Source organism: Actinia tenebrosa, unplaced genomic scaffold (genome assembly GCF_029948245.1).
Source record: "Actinia tenebrosa isolate PJP-AT-01 unplaced genomic scaffold, QUT_ActTen_1.0 PGA_scaffold16__25_contigs__length_10494907, whole genome shotgun sequence".
In the NCBI taxonomy this organism is placed as follows: domain Eukaryota; kingdom Metazoa; phylum Cnidaria; class Anthozoa; order Actiniaria; family Actiniidae; genus Actinia; species Actinia tenebrosa.
Window position 1 is genome coordinate 5,303,937 of NW_028292576.1, and position 21,872 is coordinate 5,325,808.

The 21,872-nt window shown below is 36.9% G+C and overlaps 1 protein-coding gene across 3 annotated transcripts; it reads right to left on the reverse strand.

The window, feature by feature from the left end:
• Nucleotides 1-676: 676 nt before the first annotated feature.
• On the reverse strand, nt 677-20,205 carry LOC116307888 (pre-mRNA-processing factor 40 homolog B). 3 transcript variants are annotated; one of them, XM_089031105.1, is made up of 25 exons: nt 19,778-20,205; nt 19,600-19,689; nt 17,403-17,601; nt 15,815-16,002; nt 15,532-15,645; nt 14,580-14,700; nt 14,028-14,058; nt 13,438-13,530; nt 12,369-12,480; nt 11,949-12,086; nt 10,811-11,107; nt 9,396-9,450; nt 8,387-8,520; nt 7,788-7,902; nt 7,110-7,201; nt 6,081-6,197; nt 5,681-5,737; nt 5,446-5,526; nt 4,846-4,941; nt 4,631-4,723; nt 4,195-4,336; nt 3,889-3,932; nt 3,763-3,810; nt 2,837-3,085; nt 677-1,543 (listed from the first exon to the last, which is right to left on the reverse strand). In XM_089031105.1, exons 1-25 carry the CDS (start codon nt 19,778-19,780, stop codon nt 1,442-1,444), a joined length of 2,811 nt encoding a protein of 936 aa, XP_088887231.1. In that variant the 5' UTR covers nt 19,781-20,205; the 3' UTR covers nt 677-1,441. The 3 variants fall into 3 exon arrangements, with proteins under 3 accessions (XP_088887231.1, XP_088887230.1, XP_088887229.1); XM_089031104.1 differs by having other exon boundaries at nt 2,765-3,085; nt 3,784-3,810; nt 19,778-20,200; XM_089031103.1 differs by having other exon boundaries at nt 2,765-3,085; nt 19,778-20,199.
• Nucleotides 20,206-21,872: the final 1,667 nt, after the last annotated feature.

Here is a 21,872-nt window from a genome sequence, read left to right on the forward strand (position 1 = left end):
TAAGTATATAGAGATGTTCTTGTGTCCCAGGATGACCCGGCTCGGCCCGGGACAGTAGTCGAGGTGACCGAGTGTCCCACTTGGTACAACACACTAAGATATAAGTTAAGTATATGTTCTTGTGTGTCAGTGGTCGAGGTGGTCGATGGTATAATAAAAAGTCAGGTATGTAAATATAGGTCATTATATAGAGAATATTTTTGGTGCCTGACGAACTGATGGAACTAGATATAAGGCTACTTTGGTGCCTTGTTTTTCCCTAGGATATTTACAGCCATTCTCAATCACAAGCGCCCTCTAGCGATTGTTTCTGTCGCGACATAGAAGCTTTTGGTGGACGTCAATCAAGGCGTTTCCATGAGAATCTATAGGCACGTGCCCTTATAGCTTTATGTTTAACGACAATGTTATGGAAACGCCTTGTGATTGACGTTCACCAAGACCTTCGCGATAGAAAAAATCGCTTGAGGGCGAGTGTGATTGAGAATGGCTGTAATAATGGATCCCATTCCGCGTGACGGTAAGACTTGAATTAGATTATTATCCGAGTAGGATAAAATACAAAAGGTGTCACAACATTTATAGCCGAGTTAAATTGGAGGTTTATTTAGACGTGAGCTCCGTTAATAATATAATTTCGCATTTTAAGACTCAAAGAAAGATTTAGCTCAAGCACTGAGAATGGTAAAGCATTGCTATTTATTGCCTGAAATAAGTCTGAATGATATCAATGTATACTGTATTTATACTACACTATCTGAGAGGGTTTTGCAATGTAGTTTTGCTAGTGTTTTGTAATGAAGCTATTTAGTTATTGGCCGTAGTTTTTCCTATTTCAGCTGTGTCGACCACTTGAAAGTTCGAAGTAAGATTTTACGTCACAATCGATACAAGAAGGGAAGGGAAGTGAATTTGGTCCATTCAGAATGAAAGTAAAAGGCATTGTAATATTCCCCTTCACAGTTCCCTGCGCCATCTTGAAAGGTAGCCGTGCCTTTGCATCGAAGCAAGACAAACGGTGAGCTTGCAATGATAGAGACATGTGACTAATTGTCAAAGGTCTCTCATTGCATGCTCACCGTTCGTCTCGCGTCGATGCAAAGGCAAGGCTACCTTTCAAGATGGCGCAGGGAACTGTGAAGGGGACTATTGCAAACCTTTTCTGATATAGCGATCATGGTGCATTGTGGTCTAGCTTCGGTACAAACATATTTCAGTCTTCATCATGCCCTATGGTGTTGTTTGTACCCAGCTAGACCTCAATCCATCATTTTTGTCTACGTTGATCGACGACAAAAGAAGTGAAGTCCAAGTCTTTGTTTGAGCAATCCAACATGGCGGAAGGCTATGACGTCACATGCGCCTCAAACGATACTAGTTAAAAAAGTGTTAACACGTGACATAATGGCCCAGCCAATGAGGTCTAGACTATGACGAGCTATTAAGGTATCATACTGCCAGCTGCTCCAAGTTGTTCGAGTAAAACACGTCTGCGTTTTTCCAGTTCACTTTCACTCTCGCTTGAAGACGATCTCCGTTCACCCTGAAAGAACAGATATTCTAGAATCAACAGAGAGTCGTCATCATATCACTACTATTAGATTTATCTCTTTAACATACCCATTTTCATGCATTAAGAGAGCCAGACAACTAGTCATAATTTCAGACATCCGAGTTTTCCAACTTTCTTCCATCGATCTTCCGTTCCGATTTAGTATTTTTTTAAAAACGATGGATGCCAAATTCCTAGACCAGTTGGGCTGTGTTAATTGCGTAATTATGAAAATGTGTGAAACTTTGGTGTTTTGGGCTGATCTTAGTCAGGGCACAGATAACTCAAAGGTCGAACCCTGAAACAACCTCTGGGCTGATCTTAGTCAGGGCCGAGTAAGCCGCACAGCTAGCCCATATAACGAAACTTGAAACGACCTCTGGGCTGATCTAAGTCAGGGCACGGCTAACTCACATATCGATCCTTTAATCTAGGTCAGGGCACGGCCACAACTCACACACTGAATCCTAAACAATCTCTGGGGGTTTCGCAGAGGCGGAGGAAAACCAAAAGGAAGAGAGCCAACAAAGAGAACTGGTCCAAGGCTCAACCAGGCTATAAATGATACTACTTCTTGATATACTTCTTGGTATATCGGCTGTCCTTCATGGTTATTTCAGACAGCTAGTATCTCAACCCTTTATTTTCTCTATGTCATTTGTAACTGTAATGGAAGGTACAAATAAACAGTTGTTTTTGTGGTTGTTGTTATATGAGAAACAAAAGCAACTGGTCAAAAAAATCCTACATTCTGTTTGGCTGCACAACTACGCACTGGCGTTCGTTTACAGCGACCATCTTGAATTATGGGAAGTCTAGGGGCAAACACGTAGAAATCTATAAAGCATACAGTGGCGGGGTTAGGTTTTCAAATAAATTGAAGTCCCGATATTTCAAATTTTGTTCTAACTACAAGCCAATTCAAGTGCTATTTAGATGTGCTTCTCACTGAAAACCGTAAAGTTATATAAAAATACACCCTGACAGCTGTGCAGTCTATAGGTTTATCAATAGTTGCCCTCTCGGCATCCAAGATGTTCTACGCACCACAGGGAACCCATACGGCTTTATGGTGGAATACTTTTATGACATGGGCTATCTGTCTTACGGGACAATAACATAGAGACAACAGATTCCGACCTCACTTTCTATTATTTTATTGTGATGCTAAGCGATATGAAAAGGTCACCAAATGTTTTATAGAATATCCACCTTCTTATTCCTCGCTCGTGTCTCGGGTGATTTGTCGGGATCTTTTTCTTCGAGGCTCTCTTTTCTTCTCACCTGTCTTCTCTTTTCTTCCTCTCGTTCATCATCTTTATCGTAGTCTTTAGACCATTTGTCTTTGTCCTTCTCTCTTCTGCTTTCTTTGTCCCTGCTTTTTTCGCGATCACGTGATTTGTCACGGGATTTGTCACGCTCTTTGTCAAGCTCTTTGTCACGCTCTTTGTCACGACCTTTATCTCTATCTTTCTCTTTCTCTTTCTCTTCTTTTTCTTTTGGTCGTCTTTCCGTTTCAGATTCCGAAGAAGGCTGAAAGAGAATATTGTAAGTTTTTAGGGACTACTCATTTTTTATCGAAAAAAGGGTGGGGAGGGTGGGGAGGGGGGGATTAGTAGAATTTTATTAAACCTGAAAAAGAAGGTCTTGAGAAAATGTGTGAGTTATATGGGAGAGCTTTGAAAATGGTGGAAATAAGCAGGGGGTCCCGAAAAAATTCGGTATCCTAATGGGGGACTGAAAAATATTTTTTTGCTATCTTCTCACTCAAATTTCACTTTCTACCTCCACGTTTGCTTTTTTTTGTTTTTGTTTTTTTTTGTTTTTGTTTTTTTTTTTGTTTTTGTTTTTGTTTTCTCAAGCTCCAGAAACTCATGCTTTTCGCTCAGCTGGTGGTCTTTAACAATAATTTCATGGCAACAGTTTGATTGACATCCACCAAAACCTATTTTTTCAGGACAATTACCCCCCCCCCCCCCCCCCAACATTAAGAACGAGTGTAGGAAAAATGTGCAAAAGATACGTGGTTCTCTCTCTCTTATGAATCAAGTATCGTCAAAGTTTGAAGGTTTTAAGAGGAAACTAGAATCTCGAGAAAGATTTTAATCCTCACAAAAAGGGAAAGGTTTAAACCCCTAGATAGACAATTAGCATAAACATCGATGATATTGTCACATGCATAAAACCTTGATGTACGATAACACACTCACCGCTGTGGCATCAGTTCTTACCGAATGATGTCTTTTTTTCTTGGATTTCTGCACAAATAAACAAATATCACCATGCATTCAGTAAGACAGAAAACTGGGCAGTTTATTGCTTAAGTTGTAACATACCTTTTTGTGCTTTTTTCTTTTGGAGCTGCTCTCTTTTTCCATATCTGCAGGAAGAATAAAAAACAGTTTAGTCGTTGCTCAAGACTCCGTTATTCCAAAATTCTTTTATTATCAACACTAGCAGGGTTCGTGCTACATTTTCGTTTCAAAATTCAAGGATTTTTAAGCACTTTTCAAGCACAAAAATTCCATTTTCAAGGACAAAGGTTTTTGTATTAGAACGTGGTTTAAACACTGATTCAATGTTACAGTGCAGCTAACTCCCCCATCAATACGAAACATTTCAACCAATAACAATGCCACTACCTGATGCTGAGAGACTAGATGCACTTCTTGACCTTGACCTTGACTTCTTGTGTCGCTTCTTTTTGTGAGATGATCTCTCTTTTTCCTTCTCTTTTTCCTTCTCTTTGTCTTTACCGTACTCATCCTCTGAATGAGATGACTCCTAAATAGCACAAAACAAAAATGACTTTAAAAATTATCTGATGACCTAGCAACCTGTTGCCCTGGAAACTGGTGACCCAGCAACCTGTTGCCCTGGAAATCTGGTGACCCAGCAACCTGTTGCCCTGGAAATCTGGTGACCCAGTAACCTGTTGCCCTGGAAACTGATGACCCAGTAACCTGTTGCCCTGGAAATCTGGTCACCTAGTAACTTGGCGACCTAGGGACCTGATAACCTATAAAATTAGTCGTGTGAATAAATAAATTGGAATACTGTTTGAAGTTGCTTACTCACCCCACTTGCTGATAATGACCGAGATCTTTTACGATGTTTCTTATTCTTCTTATTTTTCTTGTGTGATTTTGATGAATGATGATGTGAACAGGCCTGCAAAATATTCAAGATTAATGTGATAGTCTACTTATTACATGCCAGTCTATCATATCCTTTAAAGCTGTGATAATTCATTCCCAGTGTAGAAGGCGGTATATTTAACAGGCATGTCTTACCTCTATCGATGTTTTATGTTCATGGAAGAGTTTCATACGTTCAGCTTCTACAGTGAAAGCCATGAAAGCAGGCTCACTGGAAAACCTCTCTCTCACCTGGAATATTATTAAATATGTTTGAGACTCTGAAAAGATGTAAGGGAATGAGAAAGGAAGGCTAAACTCTTGCCACAAGAACACATAGAAGAACTGTGCCCAGTTGTACGAAGCCTGGATAGCGCTATCCGGCGGATAAATCCTTATCCAGTGGATAAGTCGATGCTGTTATCCAATAAATTTATCCACTGGATAAGATTTATCCATCGGATAGTGCTATCCAGGCTTTATACAACTGGGCCCTGATGAACAAGCATACAAGTAAGCACACAAATGAAAAATACAATAAAGAAATAAATAAATAAACATGAACGCAAATAGACAAATGAACAACAAAAATAACCAAAATAAATGAGGAAACATGCAAATAACATGGGGATAAACACACAAACACGAAATACAATAAAAACATTAAATAAACACACAACAAAAATAAGATGAACTGGACAAGACAGCACAAATGATGGAACTCAAAAACAAAAACAAAAAACTACACAACTCTACCTCGTCCCATGTAGTAGTTGATTCAATAGCTGGAGATGAAGCCTTCAGCATCTGTTTGAAAGCACTTTCTTTCTTTTTTTGCTATGATACAAGTTTTAAGTGTGAAAATCAGCAACTGGCTTTAAATACCATATTTTATACAAGCTTCTTGTAAAATCATTTTTGTAGTGCCACATTAGAATTATGACTATGGTGGTACACCTTGTGCTGTGGTACAGTACCCATGGCAACCTACCTCTTTTTCTTCTTTCTTTTGCCTTTCCCTTTCACGAGCTTCAGCTTTCTCTATCAGCTACAAAATAAAAAGGTTTAAAATGATCAATATACAAGACGAGGTTTTAGTGTGCTAGTTGCCACCCAGACAACCATAGACACTGCACTTTTTCTTTTTCTTTTCCATAAACTAGGTATTTATATACAAATACAATCATTTATAATGACTGATAGAAGCCAAAATTCCAGATAAGGTTACATAAACATGTTCCCTGATAGCAGAGCCTATTTTCCTTTTGTTTTGGGGAAGAGAGAAAATTAGACTCTGCCGATGTAGAATGTTATACTTGTCGTGCCTGCATGGCGTAACTAAGGGAAATAAACATGGAAACAGCTCTACAAATAGATATTGGTTGGCTTACATGGTTAAAAGTCATTTTAATGTTGCCTGTATCCAGGGTATTGCTTCTTTTATCTGCCAAGATTTTGCAACTAAAATCACTGTAGCTGCTGTCTGTATCCACCGTCACATTGTTATCCTGTCAAAAAGATTTTTAAAAATGGTAGTATTTAACAGTGGTTTCACAGAGCCACTCTTCTTCCACCACACTACGATAGACCTTTTCAGTTTGGACGTTTTCCCATTTCAAACCCCATATCATTTCCTAGCGAAACATTTTTTTGCTTGCGGGTTGTACATGAGAAGTAACATGAATGAATAGGCATCAAACCCAAGTAACATTGTCGAGAGGCAAGCAAGTGTTCTCACCACTACACCATCCATGCTTCACTAAAATACAAGAATTTGGAATGAACCTGCATGCAAGCAGTACTAGGTGCAGGTTTAGCTTTGGTTAGTGCGTGACCTTTAGAGGTCCACGGTTCGATCCTTGGGATCTCCACGTCTGTTTTGACTTCTCTCTAATCCGTGTAGCTTCAGCTTTAAATACTCTTAAAACAGAGCACTGATGGAGAGAGGGGGTAAAGTGCGCACCGTTGGCTTCCATTGATAGCAGTTGAATTTGGACTGAAGGAACTACCGATGTTAAATATAGGTACTTTACCTTTAATGCAATGCATCCTTGCTGAGAAAATTTAACAATTCAATAGACATTTTAACTGATATGGCAGCCATCTTGAATAAAGGGACGCCATGGGAGCAAACACATTTATAAAGCATAAAGCGGCAGGGTTACTTTCTTCAAATAATTTAGCCTTGGTGGTTGTTGTTAATTGTTTCCTCTACCAGCAAGTTTAATTGCTTTTAAGATGTGCTTCTCATTGAAAAGGGTAAAGAATTTATACAAAAAGACACCCTGACAGCTGTGCAGTCTATAAATGTTCCAATAGCTGTCCCCTCGGCATCCCATAATGTCTTGATTAAAACAGAATTCACGATGGCCGCCGTATGGGTAAAATGGTCTATTACAGCAGCAAGGGTAGTATCCTACCTTCATTATTTCTTTGATTATCTTTTTTTCATCACTGAATCTTGCTTTCAAATCTTCTACGTGAAACTTGAAAAGATCCAAAGGTGTAGATCCTGTAATAGAACAAAACTTTAATTGCTTACTATCAATCATGTGACTTTTTGAAGTTGACATGGGGGGCAATTAATATAAATTAGAATATTTCAAGTCAAAACATGTCAAAATAGTTCTTAAAGTACTGATGTATGATTCTGACTATTTCTACTGCCTGACACCAGAAATCAAGATATACATGTATATGCCCTTCAAGATCCTACTACCTATTTTAAGCAAAGTGCAAGCTAAGGTTATATTGACTTTTTCACTGTAGCGTTTAGAAATGCGTCATAAACGTCTTTGCACTTGCTGCGAGAAAGAACCTACATATGGTAGTGTGAAATATTTATCTGATCATCCACTGATGATGGCAGAGGTCACTGCTGAAACATGTATGTTAAACTCAAAAGTGTAGTTCTGTTCTTAAAATATTCATATAAAACTTTCTCTCTCTAAACAATAACTATTTTTTTCCATTTTGACAGTATATTTACTGTTTCATCTTTCACAGATATGTTTTATAATGTATTTGATGTGTAGGCAAACTTCAGTAGGCAAAACTATGCGTAGGCGAAACTATCAGACACCAATAATAGTAATTACCTGATTGTGCTAACATGTTAGTGAACCTGACATCAGCACTTATCGTAGGATAGAGATCACACCACAGTGACATGGAGTGTAGCTTACCCTTCTTTTGGAGCTCATCAAGTAAAACCTAGCATTGTAAAGTATCCAACAATAAATGATAAACAATGACATTGGGGCGAATATTGCAATATTGTTTTTAAATTATAATAATAATAACAGCAATAATATTAATCATAAACCGCACATAACCTGCACATAGAGATATAGTACGTAATATTGCCCGGGATACCCATGGTTGCCCTACACCTTATTGTCTGGCTGAGTTTCCAGCGTGGTGGATCCATGTAATGAAGCAGTAACATGTCACGTAGAATACCGACTTGAAGTGGTTCAAGACCTGCCAAGGGCATGATGCTTTTCTCAAATATATTACAACCAGATTAAGGTGCAAAATAGAAAAAAGTGAAATGAAAGTAGAAAAATATACTTTCTTAAAACTATTTCTTGAAAATGAAGACTATACCATGAATGAGTTGTTCAATAATAATCTCTGCAAAAAAAACACACACATATTTGAAATGAAAATGAAATTATCTAGTGTCGTTACATACCAGAAAGCCGTCCCTATTTTTTCTTTGCTGTCGTCGAGTTCGGTTCTTTTCTCTTTGTTTCTCTGCCTCATGTTCTTGTTCAAGCAGTCGGATATGCTCTTCATAAGCAATCAGCATGTCTTCTCTATCAACATCTTTCAAAAATAGCAACAACAAAATGATTTCAAAAATTAAAATGATATCAGAAATTTATAGTCAAAATAAATAAAATTTAAAATTTGTATAGGAAATCGCACGATCTCGAGTACAATTTGGAAATTAATAGACACGAGTAATGTTTTGAAAGTTCTTGTAATTGCACGAGCCTAAAGGCTCGTGCAATTAAAGAACTTTCAAAACATTACGAGTGTCTATTAATTCCAAATTGTATGAGAAGATCGTGCGATTTTTTGTTTATAGTTCACTCAACAAAATTTTAGTAAAAAATGCGAAGCGACGCCGTTCATCTTTGTCTATTTGGCGGCCGATTTTCAGTCCATCGCGCAACTGAAACGCATAAAAAAGATTAGTTCTTACGGCTTTGAAATTTTATTTATGTTTTTTAAGTACAAAATGATAGAAAATAATTTTTTCGACATTGTTTTGGCCTTGTTGCCATAGCGACTTAATTCAGTACTCCTACGGAGTACAATTAACGCTATAATTGTACTCCTCTCGACCAATCACAGTCAAGTAATTTTGTTGAGTGTACTATAAAAATCAATATGGTCGAAACTGAAGGGAACAACTCAAACAAAGAATAATATACTCTAGGGAATGACACATGGTATGAAATGGGAAAACCCCAGGTACAGGCTGTAAAGAGATTTACTGGTTGAACAAGGACAATAATTGTTGTGGATGGCCAATTGTCCTTTATGTTTGATTATTGCTCAACCGTTGATTGGTACTCAGTTGTTAGAATGGCACACCCCCTTAAATCCCTGGGATTCGTGTACCTTGTTGACTATCTGACAGTCTCCAGATCTATTTTATCTGCTACTTTAAGTTTGAATAGTGCAGTACTTACCTTTAACCTCGTCATCATAACCATATGATGGGTGTTCTTTTAATAACTGAAGAGCCTTTTGAGAAAATAAATAAATAAACTATGTGAGAACTCAAGGCAGCAACTCATTGGGAATCAAATTTTGAGGTTAGCAGCATTTTGCTCACATCTTACTTCTGGGTTCTTAAGTGAGTTAGTCATGTGAGTTAGACATAGCCTATCTGATCGGCCAGAGGTTGATCTGTGAGTTAGCTGTGACCAGACTTAGATCAGTCCAGAGTTGTTTCAGGGTTCAATCTGTGAGTTATCCCAGCCCTGACTTATAAATATCATCTTCCCAGAGGATTTTTCAGGGTTGGTAAATTTTGAAGTTTTTTTGCTACACAGTAATTTCAAAAGCCCTGACTGTCAGCCTAACCAAGGATTGAAACACAGATCTTCCAACTCGAAAGGCCAATATTAGACTAAGATAATTCGGGGAGATAACTGTTGGAAGGGAATAAGAGAATGAGGATTTACTCATTCAAAGAAAAACACATAAAATAAAAAATAATAGTGTAGGAAGTCAGTGTGGTATGTGTTTCAAATAAACCATGACATATTACTCCTTGTTCTCATTGGTTTCTTTTGTCTTGTTCTTAGTATATACTGTAAACACTCCTTTCTACCACCTCTCTCTCTTTTACTCTGACGAAGGACTAGCATTCGAAATGTCATTTTTTCACAGTATAAAATTTACCCTTTTATCATGACTATTGTGTTTGTGGGTTTGATTCGCTGACCTTCTATCTTATGTGACATGAGAAGAGTTACTGTTAATTCTGTTCTAAACTTTGTTTGAGTTCTCTGTCTGTCTGTCCACCATATCGTACATGTAGGATCAGCAGACTGAGCAGTCTAACTTACTCTTCAACAAAAATAAATTAAGTATTTTGATCCCCCTTCATAATATAGCATAATGTTTCACAATGTGCCATTCTCTCCCTCACCACAAGGATTTTTCTCCGGGTTCCCCAGTTTTCCTCCCTCAGTAAAAATCAAGATGTGAGTTGGGAGTTGTGTGCTTCAAATATTAAAATTAATGTAGTGGCAGTGAGTGTTGATTGACCTTCTCGGCTTGGGTGTAATGTTGTCCGATTTCAGACCACATGTCATTCCCTTGAGAATTAGATTCTTTGTTGGAGTTGTAATCCATATTCATGTGTCTTCTCATGTGCATCGGAGCGTAACCATTAAACAAAGAAATGATACTCTAGGGAATGACATGTGGTCTGAAATGGGACAACATTACCCCGAGCCGAGGAGGTCTTTTGTGTCGTATATTTTAACCTTAGCCTCTGGCAAAGAAGACTCGGCAATAACTCCCCATATTCCAACATAAAATAACTTAGAGATTATAACTTCTTATCATTTTATAATCAATTTGTGATACTAACCTCTGCCCATAAGGTTCTATGACTAATACTTGTCATGCTATTATAGACTCGCAGCATCTTTTCTCTGTTGTTGGCTCTAAGCTCTTTCTCTTCTTTTTTCTCTCGCTTGGCCAAAAAGAATATCACATCGTCAAAGACATCCTTTCTGTCCCTTTCATTCACTGCTTCCCATTCTGGCGTTCCTTCAAACATGTCACATGCATAACGCCATCTCACAGAAGAATTCATCTTTTTGTAGTTTTCAAGAAATGTTCGCAGTTCTTCTCTAGCTTTCTTTGCCTTTCTTCTGTGTTCTTCCTGAAGTTTAAAAAAGCAATGCCTTGATCTTTAATTTTGAAATGTGCAGGGGGCTTAATTTGCAAAAAATAAAACTCCAGTTTCAAGTTTTCTGTTGCTTCGGGCTAGCCTCGATTTGGTGCAAAATATTCACAAAAATTTCAAAGTGGTTGTATTGTAAAGTCGTGCATTCTTTACTTTAACATATAGTATTTGTGAATAAGGGAAGCATGGATGGCGTAGCAGTGAGAGCGCTCGCGTCTCACCAATGCGGCCTGGGTTCAAGTTCCAACGAGCTCAGTGTTGTATGTAAGTAGAGTTGTTTGTTGGTTCTCTTCTGTGCTTCAAGGGTTTTTCTCTGGGTTCTCCGGGCTTCCCCCCTCCACAAAAAACAAATACTAAATTCAATATTTCCTTTCACACTCACTGATGCAAATAAATTAGTGTTTTGTTTGTTGTTGTTGTTTTGTTTTGAATATTTAGACACTGGTTTGAAGCCAACCCTGAGTAAATGAGTTTGTAATCAAGGAAAAAAGCAGTAATTTGAAACCGTCTCCAAGCTGGTCTATTAAAACTAAAAGTGTTGTCAAGGCAATAAGAATACCAATATCAATCCAGGAGGCTCAAATCCCCGTAGGGTTTTCCATTGAGACCCTGATAAATAAAAACTGCCCTCTTGTTTCCCTCAGGCATTCCCCCCCCCCCTAAAGTTTTGCTTCGGCAGGGATATAGTTATACAGAGGGTGGTGGACATCACAAACGTCCATAGATTAAATACCCTTAAAATGGAGCATTGATTGATGGATTGGGAAAATAAGTGTCTAGATTTACTGTGAAAACCCATCTTGCTCTATGGAAATACCTTTTCTTCATTAGCTCTTTGAGTCTTGTATTCATTAAAAGCTTGTTTCTTTTCATTCATTTTCTTCAGCGCACCATATCTTGGATCATTGACAATCATTCGCATGGCTGTGTCCCATGATGCACTGGGAGATACCTCCTACAAGCCGACAGAATATAGCGATTTTAGTTGACTAAACTTTAATAAATCCTGCATTGTGATTGGCTTAATGTTGGGCTAAGAATTACGACCTGTCGTCAGACAATGTATGGCCAAAGTTGCAACTTTTCAGGTCAAATCTTTGCCTTGTCATTTTCACAAGTACACTGTAACATTGATCCAAAAACAAGGTTTGAAATTGTTATGGCAGATGGGATATGGATGCTTAAAGAATTTGGCAAAAGTGAAAAAGTTGGGTTATCAGAAATTTTGAACTGTCACCTTTTCTCGTAGTAACTCCTTGAAGGCCTGCTTGGCTTCTTCTTTAGTTTCATAAATATACTCTTTTTTCTCTACCACTGTCTGTGTAGGGGTTTCACTGCCGCCATCAGTACTAACATTAGTAAATTGTAAAAAGTTAAAAAAAAGTATAAATGTGTGTTTGAAACAGCAGGTTTACATTGCTTCTGCTTCATGTAAGACCTGGACCATGTGAAGATAGTTAACCAATCGAGACATAGAGTGAAAACTAAGGAATCAAAATGAGTCAAACTTGAACCAATCATGAGCAAGCAACGAAGCCTATTGTAGAAATCTGCAAAAGACTTAAAGTAGATGTTATCGACAACCATGGGAATGGAAAATTAAAATCGGTCGAAATCAATATGATTTTGTTAATAATATATTTTGCTCTATCCTGATTGGCTAACTATTTTTTAATCTTAACTTCTGTGTCTCCTTGAAGGGTGTCTGGGCATGTCTGCTGATCAACTCTTAATCAGTTTAGAAGTTGGATAATGGATAAATACTCTTTCCCTGCCAAGTGTTTGAAAAATATTGCATCCATCCATGATTTGATTCCCAGACTCAAAGAGACTAGGTATAGGCTAACATTTGTAATACCTTATTATCAAACTCATGAATAATTCATGAGGAAAACACAACAGAAATCAAGACCGTGAAGAGTGTTGTAAATCTGATACAAAACTGTGTTCATTTGCATAAACATTAAGTTGGATTTTCTTGGCCAAATTCACTTTAATTTTGAAAATTTTGGTGAAACACAAAGGAACTAACCTAGACGTTTGATAAGTCATTCGTGTCCGTGTTGTATCATATATACAATCACTTGGCTATGCCTTGTGGTTGTATATCTGATACAACACGGACACTCATACTGTATATATTACTTAAAATGATTTATTGATTTACAAAAATGATTTCTAACTCATTCCTATTTCTTATATTATACTTTCTATTTTTAAATGACAGCGTTCTTGCAATTAGGTGTAATAATGTATTATGTATTTTCATATGGTAAAATAATCAGCATTTATATGTATTTAGATACCTGGATACTGCACTTTCTTGCTTCACTGTATCTGGTACATTTTCTGTAGCTCCTGCAGGTTTTTCCTCTTCCTCATCAGATGAATCCTCTTGACTAAACATTGAACGACAAACACAACAATCATATCACACAACTCTACAAATTAATACTTTTGAATAACTGGCTTGCCTTTGACATATAAACACAGGTTACCTAATCAAGAATATTAATATGACAGACAGGGCTGAAAAACATATGGATTTTCTTGAAACCATAGGCATTTTAGGTAATCCTGTATTTCATGACCAGCCGACATGTGTCGGTCGACTATCGCCCGACTGTTGGTCGACAGTTGCCCGTGTTGCCATCGGCCAGCACAAAAGCAGTTTGACAATCACATCCCTCACATGGCATGAAAAGAATCGTTGTATAATCTAATCTATATTTAGCTACTTAGCTTAATTAGCTCTGCTATTTCTAGGTGGCCTATGCTCTTTTCCTGCAATTATCTACTCATACTGTCTTAATAAAGATGTTATAATATACTGATAAAGATTTGTTGTTTTTATATATATTATACATACTAATGCCAAATGAATAGCAATACTTACTCTTCAGCCTCCAACTCTTTCTTTACCATTTCTAAGAAAATATAAAATAAAAATATACATTAAGTTAAACATTATCAATAATATATGCAATCAAGTTTGAGGAAAGCCAGCAAACCCACAGAAAAACCTAAAATCAAGGGAGAGACTTAACAAACTCTGTTCATATAATGACAATGAGTAGCATGGGTGGTGCTCTCGGACAACACGTCGTCTTTTACCACTGTAAGTCCAACGGGTCGGGTCCATGGTTCGAGCCCTGCAGTCACCACATGTGAATTGAGTTTAAGTCATACATGAATTGAGTTTGTTTGATCTGTTGCTCCGGTTTCCTCCCTTCGTAAAAATCAACATGTGAGTTGAGCGTTGTGTGCTTAGAATATCGAATGTAGTGTTAGTGTGTGTGAGCGAAAAGTGTCCCCAATTAGTGCGAAAGCGATAGAACGACTAGACACTTAAATAAAAGTGATTTATTTGATTTTTACAAGTCTACCCTTACATAATGAACAGAGCAAGAAAAATTCTGCAGTTTTATTTCTTGAATAAACTCAATACCTTTGAGGTCTTGTAATTCCTTGGGAACTGTCCAAGTAGATTCTTTAGTTTCAATGTTATGAAAATACACACGACCTGTGTCTGACTTGTGCTCTTTCCAAGGACAAGAATCAATCAATAACTGAAAAATATTAATCATAATGACAAATTACCCAAGATTATTGTTAAAGATTAAAGCTTGATTACATTCAGTTTATCAGATAAACACGGAAACAAAGTATGGTGACCAATTTGAATAACTTAGCTCTGGACTGACTACTTGTAGCTTTGTGTTCACATGGAAACATAAAAGCATTTTCACAGGTATGAGAGGCTAGTCATTTACTTATGTCAGTCCAGAGCAATAGTTATTCAAATTGGTAGTCATGGTAGTCATGATTGATTTGGTGTCTAGGAGCATGTGCCATTCCCTTCAGTATTATTTCTTAGTGTACTTTACTAAAGGTAAATTGTATGTAACTTAAAGAAACCTATTCTCAGTATAATGACATGTGCACTAAAATTAGGGTTTAAAAAACCGCCAGATATTGGACAATGTCAGGCCAGAACTGGGACTTGCCCTGTCAAATCTTTGCCTTGCCGGCCATATAATAATACATTTCTTATGACTTCAAACTTTAAATTTCATTGACCCTCTGAAACGACCTCTAGGATAATCTAACTCTGGGCATGGCTAACATCTGATGTTAGAATACAATTGGTATTTATATTGAGTCTTTTCAAATTGGTTTTGAAGAGTGAGAGACAATGGAGGATCTTGTGAGAGAAAAACCCTTCAATCAAGCAAGAGACCTAACATATTTTACAAAATATATATGTTACATATATGATGCTAGTCCAGGGATTGAACCTGAGGCCTTAGGGGTGTGTGTACTACCTAAATCACAGTAACCCTCAATCACCATGAATGTGCTCTTTCCTCAAGAATAAGGTCAATAGTATTTCTATTTACCTCTGAATGTGTTTTCAGTTCTGAAGGTTTTTGCCAAGTAGACACTTTGGTATCATTATTATAAAAATATGTCCGTCCATCAGGTGCAGTGTGCTCTGTCCATGGTGTCTTTTTCTAGTAATATTCATAACAAAAACAAAGTTCACTTACTTTCAGACCATAACAAAAAACTGAGTACAAAATTTAAATGTATTTAAATAAAAATTGATAAAATAAAATAAATCGATATACTGAATGAAAAAAAAAATGGTTTCAGAAATCAGTATCACAAACAAATTCTTACTTTTGTAGCCTTGGGTTTTTTTACTTTTTCTTTCTTTTCTTCTTCCATATTAGCTTCCCTTTTCTCAGTACTCTCGTCTGCTGCAGGGGCTTTAGCTTGACTTGCATTTGGTGTTGGCTGTGGGCTTTGAACTGCTTGAGTGTTTCTGGTGTTTGCATTTACTGCTGCTGGGATAACAGACTGTGGAACTACAGAACAATAAGGACCTTTAGCACTGACTATGATTATTATCATGAGGTATTGATATTACGATATTAGTCTTTTGATAAAACCAAAATCTTCAAACTGTGGAATAAGCCCATTTATCATATGACCCATATCTGCCCGGGTGCACAATCTTAAAAAAACCTTCAGGAAAATGGGGTGAGCAGGGCTGTACGGCTTTGAACGAGCAAGACCGTATGAATCCGTACAGGCCAAGCTCAAAACCTGTGACCATATTGACATAATTTGCAAGTTTTAAAATATCTTTTTTATTTAGGGTCATATGATAAAATGCTTATTGACTGAAATAGTTCTGGCCTGAATGGGAAAATATTTGGCTCTAGGTCATTTGTACGGCGCAAGGTCCATACGGCATCATCTCGAGCCAAATATTTTCTCGTACGGCCCTCCCACTCAGTCAATAAGTACATAGTCTTCTTATTACTGCATACTTTTATATCATTGCCCCACACATCTTCAGTGATAAATTCCAAACATTTCATGTGTAGTCTTTAGTATGCAGACATTTTGGCTCCATTTTGATGGCATGCAACTGTAATGCTTGGAACCCATGGGTCACAACAGTCAATCTCTTGAATTTTTGTACTCATTACTGCCCATGGATGATTATACATTAAATTGCAAAATTATTGTCAGGTTTCAAAAACAGTAAAAGTTGAGGCTAGAATGGTACAAGGGAATAATGTTAATTAGATGTATCTAGTGACGCAGTGGTCGCAATGACGCAATGGAATGGATAATTATATAATTTCAAAGAATGCCTTTAGGTCTCAGCTCCTATATTCTATGTTTTGAACCTGACAATGATTTTTCAACTGAGTGTATTAAGCAGTTTTCATATGACTGTGGAACACTCAGGGCAAGAACATGCCGATGAAATAGCAAGGCACATGCCAGACAAAACCGTTGCATGAGAATTAACTCTCTATCCAATCAAACACTGTCTATATTATTTTATAAAATAATTGGGATACTACGCATGTTATGATTGGTTGAGAGTATCAAAACCCACTATCGTCATCTTAGCGTGCGCAAGTATTGCAACTGTCAGATTTTAGTCTATCGCACCCGCTCATTGGTCAGTTTGAATAAAACAGAACGTAGGGAGAATTTACTTATACTTTGCTTTTTTTTATCTTTTCACGCGTTCGTTATTTTATAAAACAAAACAAAAACAGTTTTCTGTGTTTGATACTCTGATCAAAAACCTTGGGATGTTGGGAGAACACTCGAGAAGCTGGAAACCACTCTGCTACACGTCATGGTTTCCTAAGCTCCTCTCAGTGTTCTTTCAACATCCTGCGTGTTTTGATCAGAGCATCAAACACAGAAAACTGTTTTTGATCTGTTAAATCTAACTTACTCATCATTGTTGGTGCTGCTGTGGTTGTTACTTGGTATGTTCCAGGCATGGCTTGTAAATGTTGCATCTGTTGTGGCATCATTTGACCAGGATATGATGGTATCATGCCAGGATATACCATGGGGTGTGTACCAACTTGCGGGTACCCTGGCATACCTGGGTAACCACCTTGCATTGGCATTCCAGGAACTGGCATTGGCTGCGAATGAAGTAACAAACCCTTTTACTTTGATTATGCTTATTTTAATAAAGTTAGGTACCAAAAACCTACAAATCTGAGGCCAAAAATGATGATGGGAATATCTTGAAAACAAGTAAAGCTTCTTGATACAAACTGCAGCTTTTCAGATGACTAACTTTATTTAAAAATGAGTATATAAAATGTTTTCCTTTTTCAAATTGATTCCAATTCAACATTTTTTGTTTTCCATATTAATACTTGAGAAAATACTCTTAATAAGCCTTTTCATAGTTTAAGAATCGATTCCACTGCGCATGCAATTTTATCCTGAATTTCTCACCTCCTTTTATTTAATTAAGAACAAAAGAAGGTTTAGACAAAAGAAGGTGAGAAATTCGGGATAAAATTGCATGCGCAGTGGAGTCGATTCTTAAACTATGAAAAGGCTTATTGACAAAGTGGCAAAATAAGCGATAAGCGATATAGCAAATACAGAATTTCAAGACCCAAGTATAGCTGGAATGACAAGTCACAAATATCTTACCACAACGACTTGCACCCTGATTGGCTGATCTACTAATGGTTTATTAGTGATAGACCACAAGTAGCAAAAAACTGCTAACAATGGCCACTAACTGACATTTTGTAAAAACATAGTTAATGTGTTAAGTGAGTTAAGTGATGTCGACTATCTTGGAATGGTTTGGAAACTCCATAGAACAAAGCTATTGTTTTACGTTTGATGTTGAACCGTGCCATCATGTGATACTGACCGTGCACAATGAACCAAAGCAAGTATGGCTGAAAATACTCATTTCCTTATTATTTTCATGTATGAACATTCTGAAATTGAAAACTTTCATTCAATAACCACAAACTATGCGGATAAATATTTTTGTGCAGATACAGTTAAGTTACTAGATGATAAATAAGAAAGCACGAAAAAAGGCAATTTCCTTTTCAATAAACAATTAGTATTAATCATGTAGGATTAATTAACAAATAATAAAGTATTTTAGAACATTTTTTAGGGTTAAAAACTTCTATATTCCCAAATACTATGAACAAACTTAGCAACGTTTCTTTCTCTATGCACCGTCAACGTCGTATAACAATGGATAAAGTCGAACAAAAACATAGAACAATAGGTTTCCCAACCATTCCGCTCCATTAACTATGGTAAAAAAATTATTATCCATGTATTTGATCAACTAGTAGGTTTAGGCAGAAAAAATAGACCTCTTATCCTCATGGTCTATGAGTCATTAGCCCATTCAGCTGACTATTGCTGATTTTAATCATTTCCAGGGGAGTGAAATATAACAAAAGACATGGCGGCCATGTCGGATGATATAACGAATTTATTGACAATTCTTTCGTTAAATTCATCCAAGATAATGGCTATGACATCTTGTGCAAATGAAGAATTGACTCAAAGACCATTTGAGCTTTGGATCTATTAAATTGTTAAACACACTCCAGAATGACATAGAAATATTTTGAGAAGAGATAACTAGCTAAGAACTAGTGTGAGCTGCATCGGTGTTTCTAATGTAACAATAATGATAAAAAGGTAAATTATACACCGTGAAAAGATCAAAAAACTTACTGTTGTTACGGGTGCTAGTCCTTTGTCGGAGTAAAGGAGAAGAAATGTTTTGATTAAATTCTATGAGAAGTTATGGCACTAAAGTGTAAGATTCTAGACTTCATTGAAAATAAGTGTAATTAATCAATAACATGTGGTTAATATTCACTGGCTTATCTGAACTGTAATACCTATACTAGTACTGTGAGCCACAAACACTTACACGCAACTTGACAAATACTAAACAATTGACAGGTAATATTTATTCTAATTCAATTATGCTATAACAGACATCCAGTCTGTTGCAATAACGATATAAAATCCCAAACTAAATTTAATCTAGTATGATATCTTGAGAAAGGAGATGGATGAGGAGGAACAATGATGTTTTTGTAAAGAGAATTCGTTCAACGAACGTAAAAACTTACTGCAAAAGTCTGCATAGTTTGCTGTTGTTGTTGTTGTTGTTGAGGAAAGCCCGTCATTGGAGCTGTCGACGAAGGAAAATTCCCTGAAGCCTTAAAAAAACAGCTCGGTTAACAACTCATTCAGTTATCTATCGGGTTAAAAGACACAAAAAGGTTCAAATAATAAGGAAAAACATACCATTTTTGAATTGTTTAGGGATCTTCTTTTCCTCGTGTGATCAACTACCCATCATGCTATGCAACCTGTTTTCGTGACTAGTAATATAGATAAAGGAATAATACCGCTAACCATTTAACTGTGGGCTCATTTATTTTCAATTCAACTTATTCCCTTATTTTATTTTCAAAAATGTTGCTCCAAAAGAAACGAAAGTTAAGTAATGTTAAGGAAATGTAGGATTCATTTTAAAGGTGTAATTAAATTTATCAATGACTACAACCTCTCTCGAAACAGCTCAAGGCGTTCCAAGTTTAACCACAGGTAGCCCAATTTAGATAAGATTAAGAAGGATTAAAAATACTATAAATGTCCTCAAAAATTAACAAACGCATACAAACGAGTAAAAAACTGAACAAAGATGTATTTCCCCGCACGCGTCTCCTTTAACCGACCGCTTTTAGCGCGAAGGGTCCTTTCTATAAGCCCGAGGCCGCAAAAGTAATCAGTGATAAAATTAGTAGCTGTAGGGTGGAGTTCGGTTGACGACAACGTTTTTTGAATTGAATGTAAACAGAAAGCAAAGCAACCTTTTATAATAATAATTATCATTATTATAACATCGATATTTATCCTGGAAAAAAACCCCGATCAATTGGACATTATAAAACCTGGTATAAAAAGATGATCTTTTGGTGGCCTACAAATCTATAATTATAAAAAGAAAAGTGTTATATATCCGCATTTTTTTTTTTTTTTTTTTTCCAGGTAGGAGGTGTTTTGGAAAACTAAACAGAACGCACATCACAGTAAATTTGATCTATTTCAAAGCTAATCCGTTACGGAAACATGTTTTTAGGATTTTTAGTTTTTGATTGATTAAATCAGGACCATACTTTCAGACATCGAGTGATGAACCGTCGTATGGCAGCGCGAAGCACTTACGGCTACGCCGGAGATTTCGACCCCGACACCGCTATCCGAAGATTTACAGACTGATTAGGAAGTTCGGCCGAAGACTAAGGGAGAGGTTCGTCGGTCCCTAGACCGTAGATGATTAACCACTTGCTATGACCAGCATACTCAAAATTTTGATTGTGGAACTAAGGCTTTGAACGCATACTCACTCCTTGTGCGAGATCATGACGTAACAGACTATGAACTTAATTTGCATATTCGCACGTGTAAATCGAGAGAGAGAAAGAGCGGGAAGAATAGAAAGTCGAGACGGATAGTTTGTGTTAACATGTAAAGAAAAGAATCGAAAATACAACACAGCTTAGTCGAATGCTGCTTAGTTTATTCAAGGAAACAAAGATAAAGAAAAGAATCGAAAATACAACACTCCTTTCCATGTGGGATGTGTTTAGTAAAACTTAACGGAATGTGTATCATAGTATATACCTTGGGCGTAATGTTTTCCCACTCAGACCACTTGTCATTCCCTAAATAAGTATGGACAGAAACTCATAAGGTTTGAATTTCACTGACTTGAATTTCATATTCATATCTTAAAAACTTGAAAAATTTGTCGCTACCTCAGCGATGTTTACCTCAGTGATGTTTACCTCAGTTAAATGGCTTTCCGGTTACGTAGATTTGTTGCGATTTTGTTGTTTTTATTGCATTAATATGTTCGTAACTTTCGTGCCTTTCAGAAACAATTCTGTCTAATCCTTGACTAGACAAAAGTTTGTTTGCATCTCGTTAGAGCTACTAGGCAATTTCATGAAAATCCACGCTGAATGTTGGTGATTGCTCAGCACTTCGTAGAGGTGTACATGTGTTTTCGACCATTTCTTCAGTATAATTTGTAAACTTTCTTTATGATTATCGCCCAAAAAAGAGAAAAGCTTTGATTTTTTCGTGCATTGAGAGAAAAAAGAGAAAAATACTGACGTCAGCGTGCTACCTATGGGCGTATGGGGAAATAGTTCATGATAAATTAGCCAATCAGAGCGCGCGGTTTAACTTAGCTATATTATAATAATCGTGTTATAGTTGTGACTATTTGATTAGCCCAGAGGCATGTTTCAGGGGATCGATATAAAGATCTCACTAGTTTTCTAAACAAGACTTCCTTTGAAAAAAGCATTGTTAGAGTGCTACTCAACAC